Genomic DNA, 15,734 nt, shown 5'->3' with positions numbered 1-15,734 from the left:
GCATGCTCTCAGCACATTTAATTGTAAGCAAGCTTTTTATCTTAAAAATAATATCAGTCTTAGATTATGTGCACAATGCAGTCATTTGTCATAGATGTTGGGAGATTAAAAAAGTACAAGAGCAACCAAGATAGCCACAATAAGTATTAGGTAGTGCATAGTGCTGAGATTCGTTTCCACAACAGCCAATTATTCCCTTGCAACTGCTAAAAACAATAAAAACCAAACCCAATAATAATCAGTTAAAAAAGTAGGCAAATTGAAGAACAGAACAAACAGGTAATTACAACAAATGAAGCCTGTTAATGTAACAAGGATGAAAAGAATAGCAATTAGTACAACAGGCACATCTAGAAGCTGAATTATGAGCAAATGTCAAAATCCTGAGAACGACAAGGTGAGGAGATATTTTTGGTAGCACAAAAAAAAGTCATTTAGTATCTCCATCTTTTAGAAGAACTGTGATTTTCTGATAATTACTTGTTTGGCCAATGAAAATAAAATAGTAAAATTACTATATTGCTTTAAACTTTAATTACAATAAACTCAACCACCACTATTCTTTTCAGAGCAATAATATTTTCATTGAGGATGGCGTTCAGTAGTGCTATTATTCCTAGTGATGACATGTTGGGGATGAGTAGTATCCTCTGTCATCCCAGCTGATTGAAACCTTTGGCGCTTTCTAATTAAATCCTTCACCAATTTGTTGAATTCTTCATCACTACAAGCCAACATGTATCTAAGCTTAATATTAATCTGATTCTCCACCAGAACCTTGTGTCTAGGGATAATTCTACCATCAAGAGAATAGCTGAAAAACCTGATAACAGCAAGAGAATTAGATATTAGATAATGGAACACAATCCTGCAATAGATTTAGAAACATAAGGAATGAAACAACATGTTTGCAAATTGTTTATCATCAAAATATAGTTATTTGATACCTTGGAAACTCAATGATATCTTCCAAAGGCCGGACCATGGTTCTCCTTAAAAAACTGTACTTGGGACGAAGGACATCGATATTATATCTGAGCAACATTGGGAAATTAGCAATCATCTCACCCAATTGGCCGAGACGTATGCCAAGAGACAAAAAATATTTTACATTTACTTCGAGTTTATCTGTTATGCTGCATCCTAAAAGCTCAGGTCCCATAGCTACAACCTTGGCGATATCTCTCTCACTTACTCCAGCTTTCGTCATCAAGAATATGATCTATATGAAATTCAAATCTCAGCATATGAGTCAATCGAGGCCTCTAGACAAGTTGGTTTAAGACTTTTAAGTTTATTGACACAATTATTGCCATCAATGTATTATGTATAAACAGTTATCACTTCTATATGGGGTGGGGGGGAGTAGCTCTTGATGAACAAATTCCAATTCTTTCTTAATGTGGCTAGGCTAGATGTGTTTGAAAATTGGAAGTATGAAATTGGTTACTGATAAATATCACAGCACAAGAATATACTCAAACTAATTGAGGATCCAACCATGTAGCTGGTGTTACTGAACACAGTATTAAGGGAGACTTTTGGTACTTTTTCTTTTCAAATATGTAAAAAAAAAATACTATTGTAGCAGTGAGGCGATTGAAAAATAACTCTATGCTGACAAAAAATTTAGTTACAAAAGAGAAGGACTAACCACTGGCCTAATCTTCTTATAGAGACTGTATGTGAGTAGAGTGGGAAACTTTACAAGCATGCTGCCAATTGCATCATCTCGAACCCCCATGTCTTGAAAAAATCGTACCTTCATGATAAAGTAGGTAACAAATTGTCAACAATATCGAAACCATTGAAATTTTTATTTCTCAATCTATTACATGTCTATATTTGAGAACATACCATGATCTCGAAGAATGGTAATAAATATAACAAAATGGTACCTATGTACGAACTACAAAGTACCATTGCTAGATTTTATAGCTGTGTCAAGCCCATCACAAGCCTCACTCAACTGACAGAAGAAACAAATAAAGAACAGTTTTTGCATACCTTCGGCACAATAGTCATTTCCAAGTCAATACAAAACACCATTGGTTTTAAGGTAAGCATTCTCCTCATACCATCTCGGGTGATTCCATGGTAGTAAAAATACTTAACAAGAGGTTTCCATTGTTCATCAATGCTACACGCCATCAACTCCGGTTTAAATGCTAGCAATCTGCCAACATCCTCAGTTTGAAGCCCAAACTCTTTTAGGTAATTAACCTGAAAATTACAACTGTAGCATATTACTCTTTGTATGGGTATACATCAGAAACAATTACAAACATGCATGTCAAACTAAACATTAAATCTTGGCAACTTCAATCTTCCTTTATGTTTGATAGGGATACTACTAAAACTGAATAAAGTAGTAAAATATCAGAAAACAATGAGAAGATTTTGCAACATGAATTTGAGAAATTCATTGTTAAAAATTAATGTACCTTTTGCTTCATTTCTTCCATGGTAAGGTAGCCAAGTACTTTAGGATAATCAAAAACCATTGTGCCGAAATCCTTCTGATTTAAACCCATATCTAGGTAGAACTGCACACGGTTCTTCACTTCTTCTAAGCTATAAGACAATAATTGAGGACATCGACTCATCACAAAACCCATCCAATCCTTCCTGACTCCATTTGACTCCAAATAGTCCACAATTTCATCAAGTTCCTCATTGCTGCGTTGCAGAATATTCTCTCCAGCATTATTGAGTGCAACCCCAAGATAGTCCCCTCTCACATGTATTGACTTCAACCACATAACACGATTCCTTATGGACTCAAATTTTCCTCTTGACATTAAAATGAGCTTTGCTATCCGAGGATAGGATACTGAGTTATGCTTCAACCATCTACAAAATAGAAGAAAGGAGATAAAATAGGGACCCTCCTAATTGATAGTAACTACAGAGATTTCGCTTAATTCATAACATTGAGATTCAACACAGTTTTACATTGACTGTCACCTACCTAACATAAATCTTACCTTTTATTGGGCCTGAGACCAACCATGTATTGTTTTGGCTAATTGTTTGGGAAAAATAGCTTTCTCTTCGCACGAGTTATTCCGAATACAAAATATGCTAATCCAAACACACGCTAATATAAGTGATACCACTAAACCAATTACTTGATTTCACAGGAACAATAAAACAAACAACTTACAAGCAACTTCAAATAGGACTAACTTGTAAGTGAAACAACATCAAATATCAGTCTTTGTTGTTACCTGATAAGTGGCACAACTTGGGAGTCCTCAACGACAGTTTTGGCGCGTAAATTGAAGGTAGAGTGAGAATATTCCGGCAATTTTTTCATGTTAGCAGCTTCAATCATGATAAAATCAATAAAACCTTGCAACCTAGTAATCAAATTGGTAGTGTAGGTAATTCCAAACTTGCCCTTCCTCATCATGGCTTCTTTGAAAACTTCCTCAGTTACCTTCCTTCGAATTTCAATAGCACGCATGATAATCTCATCATCATCATCAATATGAGAACTTGTTGATTGAAAAAGGGTTCGTAGAGGTGGAAGAGAAGAACCCACATCAGGGTCACTAGGGGATTGAGCATATATAGAGCCAGGAAATTGTGGGGTTCTCTTTCTAACAAGGGAAAGTTCCAAAAGTTGAACCTTTTCTTTATGGGGCATAGAATCTTGAAGGTCACTGGGTTTTGGAATGAGTTGTTTTTGCTGTTGTTGGGAAGAAGAATCATGCTTCTGGGAAAGATGGTGAAGAAGAAATGATGTAGATTTGGAATTGTGTTTGCGGAGAATCGGTTGTTGTTGTTGTTGTTGATGTTCATTTGGGTTTTGTTGAGAGTTGAAAATGGTGGAAATGGAATTGGATTTGAGAGGGATACAAGAACATGGAGGTAGAACATAAAGGTTGTATTTCTGACATGAATAAAACATGTCTTAGTTTAAGGTTTTGAAAATGGTTAATGGTTATGGATAAGAGTTAACATTATTGCCACTCTTCTTCACTTTCACTGTTTCTATTGCCATGACAGATAGAATTGTTTCCGTTAGTGAAGAAGCACTTTAGTATAAAGTCAAATTTCATTTTACTCCCTAAGATCGTTTAATTTTGATTATGAAGATGTCAATTTATTCATCACTTTGCTCACCATCATTAATAATACTACTTTTTTTATTTTTTTTGTTTCTTACGTGTATCGTCGCACTAGAGGCAATCATGTCCGAGCTGGTAACATCCACAGGTACGTGGGGCTAACTCTCTCAACGAACATTTTTCCATCCACAATACTCGAATTCGGGTTTTTGCTTAAGGGAAATCATACATGTACCACTTGAACCAACGCATGTTGGTACAATCATTAATACTATTGCACTAACGGGAAAGTTTATGTCAAAAATGATTCACTTCGTATTCTATAAGTTCTGATTAGTCAAAAAAAAATATTTAATAATTAAAAAAAATATTTAACTATTTTTTATAACCAATTATATATAATGATATATGGAGTGATACACAATTTACAGAGAATATGAATATGTGCTCCCAAATTTCATACACCAAATTTATCTATGATTTTTGTTAGATAAAATTGTCTAATGGGTTGAATTTCAAGAAAAATAAAAATTAAATGACTGAATTATATATTTGTCCATGTATATATCAGATGTTACTTATTAATATGTAAAATTGACGCTAAACACGTATTGTAAAGGCAGTTAGGATTAGGAAAAAGATGTATTCAATTTATGAGTTTTAAAAAAATAATAATAAATAATATATCAAATATGTACGGTACATAGAATTACATTTTTACAATTAACTATCATTTGTCATATATACTATACTACTTACTAAAGTCAAAGCACAATATAATCATCCTACCATAATGTAATTTATTATTCCCAATTTTGCCCTTATTATTTTTTGATTTTTACCAAAAATCATATACAATCCAATAAATATAATTAAAAATCTAAACTATAAAGACCTAAATATGAGTAATTTTTACTTCCTTGATTTACCGTCAATTATTATAGTAGTTTCAACTTCTCAAAAAACTACATGTAACTTTCTTATTAAAAAAATATTTAATTAATTAATACAATTTTCATAATTAAAAATCACATTTAACCTTCCAAATAACTTTTTTATTCTCTTTCCACCATCATCGGGAAGCAAATGTCATTTATCATCCTCGATGATTTTAAATTCCAACGTTTTCAGTGTTATGAATTCTTCCTTCCTCATTGAACTCACATTTGTTAATGTAAATCAATGACATATAACATTTTAAGGTAGGGGAAGTGTTTCGTCTACCCTCCAACCAAAGATAAAGTGACATTCTATCATATACTTTTGGGTTAGTAACTTAGTATTATATTGGAACTGAGGCTTGCATGTTTCTATTTGTAGATTATTTTGTATTTTTGCTACAACTTTCAATCATTATCACTTTACTTTTATGTCTATGCACATTTTTAACCAAACTCTAAGCTTTGGATTTTTTAAATGATTTTAAAGACTAAACTTTTTGACATTTGTGGATGGTATATTGTAATGAGTTCACATATAACTGACATATAATTTACAAAGTTGATCAATTGTTGTGAGTATGCTAGCATTCAGTCTTTTATGGTATGTGCTCTCATTATGGTTTACCTTTCTATTTATTTCATTTTGATTGTGATTTAGTATAATTTTAAACATTACTCTAAATTATTACTGTTAAATACAAATTTACATTTAATTAAAATATTTACTAAATTACACTAGACACTTTGAAATAAAGAATAATAACCTCTATTTTTAATATATTTAATCATCAATCTTAGTCCTACATAATATGTTAAGGATAGAATAAAATAGACATTAGAAACACAAAACACGCGTTAATATCAATCATAAAATAGAAATACGAGTTGACAGGAATTGTCGTGCCTATTTAACCTTGGTGCTTGTCCTCTCCAAGACCAGGCTGATTGTTTCTGTCCCCAATCTGTGGAACTCTTTATTGACAATGTATCAAAAGCCCAATTGGTTTAAGGGAGTGGAAAAAACGTTTTTCTCCTTTAACATCTCACGTTATGTTGGGATATATACAATTATACATACTATCTGACTAAGAGAGATAAAAAATGAGAATACGAAAATAAGAGAGAGTGAAGATGGAAAAATATCGCAAGAGTTTGAAATATTCCAATAAAATTTATTTATGTGTTTAAATTATTATTGAATCTTCACTAATATCATTACTGTAGTTTAAATTTTTGTTTTAACGGAAATAGTATTGAGATTTTATAATATTATTTTATCATCAATTGTTTATGTGTTTTATTATTATTGATTTTTAAATAAAAATAATACAAGAGTATTTTGACATTTCAAAAAATTAGACTAAAAGTACATAATGATTTTAAATTCCTTAATCTACCAATAAAATGCTATTCTAAAAATACTAATTTATCAAACATTATTATTTGTATTGACAAGCATATCATATTATATATAAGGAATATTACGGAACCTTCAAATAATAAGGTCCCATGGTCTAGTGGTCAGGACATTGGACTCTGAATCCAGTAACCCGAGTTCAAATCTCGGTGGGACCTTTATGCTATTTGTTTTATATAATTAAGTTTATCATTATTGCAATTATAATTATTATTTGTTAACTTAAGTTGGAATGAAATTGTTTTTGTTTAGTTAAGTTTTTTTGTCCTTTTCTTGCAATTAAAGTGCAAAATTTATGTTGTTTGATGATGTAAATTAGTAGTGTTATATTATTAATTTATTATATTTTTAATATGAACTAAGTGAGACGATCTCATAAGTAGTCTAATGGTTAGTCCAACAAGTCATTGGTCTATTATCTTCACCAAGCCAGTGATCAATCATAATTCAATAAACTCATAATAATAAATGATTAGTATATTTAGATTTTAATGGAAATACATTAACCTCTCTAATCTAGTACATATTTATATTAGGATTGCAATTGTCTATGTTATTAATTAATTTTTTTTTATTAGCATGGATGTGAAGTCTATGGAAGAAAACAAAAGAACCTACACTACATAAGTGATAAGATACCCTATAAAATCCACAAAGATAGTTAAAATCTTAAGCCATTAGAAGGTCACCATGTTAATGGAAATCTAACTCCTTATCAAGACATTAACCAATGAGCAAATTCAATCTAGCTAACTTTGTTTACTCATGCCTAGACACTAACATGTGATTGTGAATAATAAATGAATCAATTAGATTAACAAATTAGTGAACAATTGTCTAATAATGAATATAAATTCATCAAATTATATTTTAAATTGTTAAATTCATACAAAGTTGATGGATTGGACTTTAATCTATTTATGACCCTATTTTAATAGATTGGATTGAGGATATCCAATGCATTTAATGTTTTTTGAATTTTTGAAGAAAATCATCTTTTAAAAAAAAATCACAAGTTCAATATTTGTTTTTAAAAAATCACTTCTATTTTTTTTAAATGTCATTTTTTGCAATATCATACAAGTATGTGAATATTTATACATGTTACATATTTATCAAATCTACTTCTAATTAAGGGTGTCTGTAGTCAGTTTTGATCAATTTTTAGGCAAAAAGTTATATAGTATAAAGACATAAATGACGTGTCATATCATTCAGTCTGGTTGATATACATTAAGAAATTCGATCCAAATCTTATATATGGTTTGGATTAAGTTTGGTTTAGTTTTTTAATTAAAAAACAATACGTCTAGATTGTTTCATGTGACTTTGGATAAAGATGCAATTGTAGTTCCATGGGGGAATGGTGCATTTTATGGTGCATTTTAGTGACCGAATCGATCAAAAACATATGGTTCGGTTCCGCTCAATTAATCGCAACTTTAACTATAAGAACCGAACCGAACCGCTCTTCAATGGTTCGGTTCGGTTCCACGGTTTTTACATTTACTTTTTATAAAAAAATATTTTATCAATTGATAATTCAAAATATATTACAAAAGATATTGTTTATCATAAAAGGATAAACATTACTACTATTATTATAAAAAATTATGAATCATATATAATAGTTACATATATAAAAAGATTATAAATTTGGTAACATATATATAAATTAGTTAAATATATAATAGTTACATTTATAACCTTACATTTCATAATTAGTAACACATGTAACAATACATGTATAACAATATATGATATATGTTGGTTTCAAACTCAATATCACAAAAATTGGAAAATATGTTCCAAATCATAAGACATTAGAAAACATTTTAGTAACTAATAACATATATAATACTAACTTAATAAAAATTTAGTAACATATGTAATACTAAAATTCACAAAAAAATTGATAATTTAAGCTAGAAAATTGGTTGAAGAATTTAAACAATAATAAAAATATTATTTCTTAATCCCTAGTATATATTTCTTTAATATGCGGTTCGGTTCGATTCTAACGGTTCCTAAATTTCTAAAACCATAAACCGAACCGAACATAAACGGTTCCTTAAAAAAATAACCAAACCGAACCGCGAAACCGAACCGAACCATATTTTGCGGTTTGGTTTGGTTCGATTTCGCGGTTTAAACCGGAACCACTTACACCCCTACGTCTAACACACTTTCAAAATGTCAAGTTCACATTAAAAAAATACATCTATTTCAAAATAATAAGTTTAGTACGTCTCAAATTATTAAATTCACATAAAAAAATCAATAAGTTTGCTCTAAAATTCCTAGTACCAAGTGTGATAAACGCAAACATTTAGTTGAACATTAAAGATATAAATTTGAACTCAAAAATAAAAACAACATGAAAAATAAAACAATAGGAAAACAACATCAATGGCATACTAACATAATATTAACAATAAGAAAATGTTGTAATAACACTTTTACCAATTAGAAAATATGACAAATGTGTATTTTAGAATACCTATTGAAAGGTTAATTAGATTTCAAAATGAAATAATATTCATTTTTTTGTTTATATGTAATTAGTATTGGTTTAGTTTAATTTCTTTGGACTAGTCTATTTTCTAAAAATCAATTTAACATGATCTAAACCATTTCAATTTTTTTGCAATTTTAGTTTTTTGGACCAATTTTTTTGCAATTTTAGTTTTTTGGACCAATTTTTTATTTCTTTTTTTCATTCGATCTATATTTGAATATCCTAACTTCTAATAATGAATTTGAGGATGTGTAGATGGAATAAGCTCAACAATTGAAGTGGAATGACCACCTTTCTAAAATCTAGACCAAAAATCCAACCCAATTACCTCACCGTCCAAATTTCTTTTTAGAATTTACTTGAAAAGTTGAAAGTATAAAACCATTCTTGTGGAGGTTCCCGACTCGAACATGATTACTTCCAGTACGAGGATACCGGTAGGAAACAAAAAAAAATTATTTGCAACGTCCATCTAAAAATATTGTTACTCTAGAATTATTTTTATAATGGAATATTTCTCTTAATAACAAGGTCTAAGATTCTACTTGTAACTTGTAAGCACTCCAAAAACTCATTGTGCTCCTCAATGCAATAAATGAATAGATTTCACATTTTTAATTTTAAGGGTGTGCTTGGTATATAAATTATATTTTCAGTTTTAGATTATAAATTGTGAGATTATAACTTATTTATGTTTGAACATTTTAGTTGAAAATTGAATATAAATTAATTTGTTTTGTTTGAGCAAAGTAGAAAGTTTGTTTTGTATATAATAAATTACAAAAAAAGGTATGATGTTATTTGTTTATGTTGTGATTATTTTGATTGATTTTTACACTATTTTTAAAATATTTACCACCATATATATTTTTACTATAAAATTTTAATATTACATAATAAAGGCTAAGAAAATATAATAAAATAAAATACAATATAAAAACCAATAAATAAATAATAAGTTATTTATACAATTATACAAAATAAATAATACACAAATATCAAGTTTTAATAAGTTATGGTGATGATATGAATAATTATGGAGTTTGGTGAAAGAGTAAAAATGAGGGGGAGATAAAGTCATGATGAGGTAAAATGAGATGTACAAAAATTGAAAAAAAATTAACCAAAAATAAACCAACCCATGATTTCCGAGCTTATAATTTTGACTTACTTTTTCAACAAAATGTTGAGTGTATAATTTTATTTGATTATCAAACCTACATAGTTTATACTTTTAGCTTATTTTTTAGAAAATAAGCAAAATAAATAAAGTTAACCCCCTTCTCCCAAGCCAACTTCGAGTTAAAGTGTCCCATAATTTAAAAGTAAAAAAAAAAGCAGAAGTTAATATGATATACAAACTCCATGAATATTTTGTAATAACCAATTATATAAAACAATCCATATAAACAATGATATATGTATATGATAAATATTCCTTCTCAATATTAAGACCCATTAACAACTATGAGTTAGGTCAATAAACAACACTTATGAGTTGGAATATATATTTTTAAATTGAATTACTTAAAAGTCGTCTTGATTCAACACAATTTGAGTTTGACATTAAAAAATAAATAACTAAAAAATTATGTTAACTCATACAACTTCTGAATTAACATGCTAAAAGAAAAATAAACCACTTAGAAACTAACTCAATCTATCACAATTTATGAACGACAAATTAAATTTTTTGAAAGATGGAGAGATAGATTTATATATCTTGATATTAAATTAATTTATAAATTAATATATAATTATAATAATCTATGCACAACTTGATTATCTTAAAATATAATGATTATGATGGATAAGAATTAAAATATTTTAAATCACTTCTAAACAAATTTATAAATAAGCCAAAACTGAAGAGATATCAGATGAAAATATGATAAAGATATATAAAAGTAACAATATTTCAATATTTGGTAATGATTACATTGATTTATTATTATATTAACAATAGTATTTATATAAACATTAATTTTTTCCATGTAATGCGTAAATAAAAAAATGCTGAACATAAATATAACAATTAAAAAAAAAAAAATTCTTTAAAATAGAGGTTATAAGTGGAATACATGATAAAATAACTCGGTAAAAAGGTGAGGGGCAAATATGTAATTTAAGCATTAGATATTTTATAGGCGTAAGTGGAAGATATTTTGGAAGTTTAAGCGGAAGATATTTTTGGGGCAGTAAATGAATCTCGTGAATTATGCGCCGCAGCAGATATTTTTTCTTAACCCTAGTTACCAATTCCCCTCTATATAAACACCTCTTCCTCACAATGTTTTTTCACATTCTCTCTTCTTACTTCAATTCTTCTTCTATCTAGGTTTATTTCAATGGCTTCCGGTGATGTTGAGTACCGTGCTTTCGTTGGTGGACTTGCATGGGCCACTGATAGTGAATCTCTCGAGAAGGCTTTCGCTCCCTATGGTGAAATTCTTGATGCTAAGGTCCGTTTGTTGCTGCAGCAGTCTTTGGATCTGACACGATTACGATCTGGATTCTTGTTATCCTATTCTGATCTGTGACTTATCTCTGATCTGTTTGCGTTACTTGTTACTGTTCTTCATTCTTGTTACTGTTCTTGATACTTGATTCTTTTATTACTCACTGTTAATAGGTACGTTCTTTCTTCATCCTTATTAATAAGGCGAAGATCGATCGGTTACTATGAGGTTTTATCGTTTATTGGTCGGTTTTGTACAAGATCTGATTCGTTTGTTTAATTTCGTGTTCAGATTATCAACGATCGTGAAACTGGAAGATCAAGAGGTTTCGGTTTTGTTACCTTCGCAACTGAGCAATCATTGAAAGACGCTATTGAGGGTTTGAACGGACAGGATCTTGATGGCCGTAACATCACCGTCAACGAGGCTCAATCCCGTGGTTCAGGTGGCGGCGGAGGCGGCGGCCGTGGTGGTGGCGGTTATGGAGGAGGTGGATATGGTGGAGGCCGCCGTGAAGGTGGTGGTGGAGGTTATGGTGGTGGTGGTGGTGGATATGGTGGTGGTCGTCGTGAAGGTGGTGGCGGTGGATACAACAGAAACGGAGGTGGTGGAGGATATGGTGGTGGTGGTGGTGGCGGTTATGGTGGTGGCAGGGATAGTGGCTATGGAGGTGAACGCTACTCTAGGGGTGGCGGTGAATCCGATGGAGGGTGGAGGAATTGAAGCTTCTAATTTTTTAGGGTTGTTGATTTCATCATAAAATATCATTTGGTTTTTCAGTTGTGTTAGTTTGAGTTATTTGTTTCTTATTTTGATCGGGTCCTCTATCTATATGTATTCTGTATCATCTATGGAATTAAAGTAAGAGAAATTGTTGAGCCCGAATTTTCACTATACTCTTTTAACTTATATAACTTGCTTTGACATCCATCTTTTATAGTCCTTTGATAGTGTAGTTAAGCTGAGATAGAGAGTTAGCCATCAAATCTTGAATCTGAACGAAAGTATGGTTGTGTTGAGATGTTGTTAACATTGATGTTGACTAACATCAATTAGAGAACTGTAACAAGAATTACCGGAGGTTTAAACTTGTGAACTTGGTATCTAATCTGACGTTGTGGTTCTGTCGTATCAATTTCATTCAGGTCAGTTAGTGGTGGTGCATGATTTCTTCTCGCGCGTGGCAGATGGTGAAGTTTTTGTAGGAATAAGTCTTTGTAGCTTAGTAATGTATGTTGAGAATGTAATATTTAGATATTATGATCTGGAAGAATGGAAATGTTGATTACAAAATGGAATCATGAACAATGTACCACTGCTAGATTTTGTAGCTGTCATCATTACAAGCTTCACTAAACTTACAGAAGAATGAAGTAAACAACAGTTTTTGCTTACCCTTGGCACCATAGTCATCTCTAAGTCAATATTAAGTATCATTAGTTTTAAGGGAAGCATTCTCTTCATACCATCTCGGGTGATTCTTTGGTAGTATAAATATTTAACCAGAGGTATCCGTGGTTCATCAATGCTACATGCCATCCTTAAATGCTAGGTAATTAACCTAAAATTTACAACTATAACATATTACTTTATATATATATATTTCATCAGAAACAATTACAAACATTCATATCGAATTAAACGTTAAATCTTGACAATTTCAATCCCCCTTTATTATGTTTGATAGGGTCACTACTAGACATTATCAATACGGTAGTGAGTGCTTCATTTCTCCCATGGTAAGGTAGCCAAGTACATTAGGATAATCAAAAACCACTGACGAAATCCTTCTGTTTTAAACCCATACTTGGTACAACTGCAAACGGTTCTTCACTTCTTCTAAGCTATAAGACAATAATTGAGGGCATGGACTCATCACAAAACCCATCCAGTTCTTCCTGACTCCATTTGACTCCAAATACTGAACAATTTCATCAACTTCCTCATTGCTGCGTTGCAGAATATTCTCTCCGGTATTCATGAGTGCAACCCCGAGATACTCCCCTCTCACATGGGATACTGAGTTATGCTTCAACCATATACAGAATTGAAGAAAGGAAGATCAAATAAGGACCCTCCTAATTGACAGTAACTACAGAGATTTTGCCTAATTCATAACATTGAGTTCAACAAAGTTTTACGTTAATTGTCAGCTACCTAACACAAATCTCACCTTTTAGTGGGCTTGTGACCAACTATGTATTGTTTTAGCTAACTGTTTGGGAAAACAGCTTTCTCTTCTCATGAGTTATTCAAACACAGGCTATTATAAGTGATACCACTGATCCAATTACTTGATTTCACAGGAACAATAAAACAAACAACTTACAAGCAGCTTCAAATAGCACCAACTTATAAGTGGCACAACATCAAATATCAGTCTTTGTTGTTACCTGATAAGTGGCACAACTTGGGAGTCCTCAATGACAGTTTTGGCGCGTAAATCGAAGGTGGAGTAGGAATATTCCGGCAACTTTTTGATGTTAGCAGCTTCAATCATGATAAAATCAACAAAACCTTGCAATCTACTAATCAATTTGGTTGTGTAAGTAATTCCAATCTTGCCCTTCCTCGTTATGACCTATCCCTATCTAAATCTTGCAATAGAGAGCAATCTAGTCTTTTTCAAGTTTGATTATGTTGGTGCACTCCAAATTTAATATTTTATTTATTTTAGTAGTTTCTAACCAGATTCAGTTTTCTTTATTTTCTAACACATCTGTTGAAACAATTGTAAAGCTATAGTTTCGCTATTACTTAGTCAATGGATAAAGAAAATGTGTTCATGTAATTCTTATCAGCAACTTGAGATGATAATTTCAGGAGTTATGATGCGGATCATTTTTTCTTTCTCTGAGGGGTATATTGTAAAAGGGTTGAGTTCCTTTCATTTACATTTTGCTGAATGTGCATGAATTTAAGTTATTGAATATGATTAGATGTCAAAGTACAAAATCTAAGTTACATTTTAATTTCATGTGCAGTGGGAATTAGAAAGGAATGGATACAGAGTTTTCAACTACTTGATTATTTCATGCTCCTAAAATTTCAGAAAGCCTCTCTGACTATCATTTCAAAAGGAGCATCTAATATTGTGAGTATCTGGTGTAATTCTAGTTTCACCATCACTACTACAGTCCTTAAAAAAAAAAAACTTCTATTCTGATATTAAATGCAAATAAAAAATGCAGTACAAATCATTACATTTGGAATTGCACCTCCCACACTTATTATTTTTTGTGTGATTGTAGAGGATCCTAATCCATCTATATTCATATGTTATATTATTTGGAATATGCAATGATATTAGTATGTCACAATGATTTGTGATAAAGCATTATGATATCGTTTTATCATGTAGCCGACCCCACTTAATGTGATAAAGATTTGATTGTTGTTATATTAATTTGTACTCATCATTTAATAATAACTGAAGGAGGGGATGTCCTTTGTCTGAAATTTGAAATGCTTAACAGCTATAGTATGGACCACATGTTGGATCAGTGTTATATCCTTGCTTCTGAGGACTATCAACTTTTGTCTTGTATAGCAAATGAAACATTACATGTGTATTTGTTGGGGATGGGGTCCAAAAGAAGGAGGTTATGATCCAATAGCAACAGTAACAGTAACTTAGGAAATGAATTAAAAGAATGACTTCAAGGACACATGCTTAAGAATCATCATCCAATTAGCCATTTGGATTTGATTTTTGATGTCTGGCCAGCAACATGTGCAGCTTCATTACTGTCTGAAGAGGAATCATTGGTCTCTTGAATATGTTTTTCCCAAGCATTAGAATATGGAACAAAAAGAAGTGTTAATAAGGTCCATTTATTTAATCTACACATGACACATGACTTTTGTTATTTGCTAACATAGTAGATATGATGCTAATAAATAAAAAAAGAACTATCTATTTATTTATATAATTAGTCTTACATGTCTTTGTTCTTAATGGTTGTTCAAAAACCTTCATTTTCATGTGATATTGTCGCTGACTCTCCATTCATATATCATACATAGTTTTCCTTTCCCTTTGTATTGGATTTTGTGGGCATTCATCGATGTTATTGGATAATATATATGTATGAATCTGAAGAAGGCTGATATATCTGACAAATGTCTTTGTTAATCAAGGAAACAGTTTAATGGACAAAAGTGGGATATAAACGTGTTTCTCAAGGTTCCACCTGTCACTCTAAATATTTGAATTAACTAGGAGGATCAACTCCCTAGCTTGCCAGAATAATCAGAATCTAGGACATAAATGCAGGTATGTTTCTTTCATAAAAGCCTAAATATCTTTCTTTCTTGCTTAGT

At 31.0% G+C, this 15,734-nt stretch overlaps 2 protein-coding genes and 1 non-coding gene across 4 annotated transcripts; 2 read left to right on the top strand and 1 right to left on the bottom strand.

Moving 5' to 3' along the window:
- On the bottom strand, positions 414-4,050 carry LOC109351497 (transcription termination factor MTERF2, chloroplastic). The gene is made up of 6 exons (XM_019592946.1): positions 3,231-4,050; positions 2,445-2,853; positions 2,008-2,223; positions 1,655-1,762; positions 948-1,222; positions 414-823 (listed from the first exon to the last, which is right to left on the bottom strand). Exons 1-6 carry the CDS (start codon positions 3,914-3,916, stop codon positions 583-585), a joined length of 1,935 nt encoding a protein of 644 aa, XP_019448491.1. The 5' UTR covers positions 3,917-4,050; the 3' UTR covers positions 414-582.
- Positions 6,521-6,592, top strand: TRNAQ-CUG. Its single transcript has one exon. It is a non-coding gene; the product is annotated as a tRNA-Gln (tRNA).
- On the top strand, positions 11,234-12,263 carry LOC109351503 (glycine-rich RNA-binding, abscisic acid-inducible protein-like). Of its 2 annotated transcripts, XM_019592955.1 has the most exons (3): positions 11,235-11,414; positions 11,703-11,928; positions 11,986-12,263. In XM_019592955.1, exons 1-3 carry the CDS (start codon positions 11,301-11,303, stop codon positions 12,132-12,134), a joined length of 489 nt encoding a protein of 162 aa, XP_019448500.1. In that variant the 5' UTR covers positions 11,235-11,300; the 3' UTR covers positions 12,135-12,263. The 2 variants fall into 2 exon arrangements, with proteins under 2 accessions (XP_019448499.1, XP_019448500.1); XM_019592954.1 differs by having other exon boundaries at positions 11,234-11,414; positions 11,703-12,263.

This window comes from Lupinus angustifolius, chromosome LG07 (genome assembly GCF_001865875.1).
Source record: "Lupinus angustifolius cultivar Tanjil chromosome LG07, LupAngTanjil_v1.0, whole genome shotgun sequence".
In the NCBI taxonomy this organism is placed as follows: Eukaryota; Viridiplantae; Streptophyta; class Magnoliopsida; order Fabales; family Fabaceae; genus Lupinus; species Lupinus angustifolius.
Note: the sequence above shows the minus strand (reverse complement) of the source record. Positions and strands in the feature narration are given on the sequence as shown.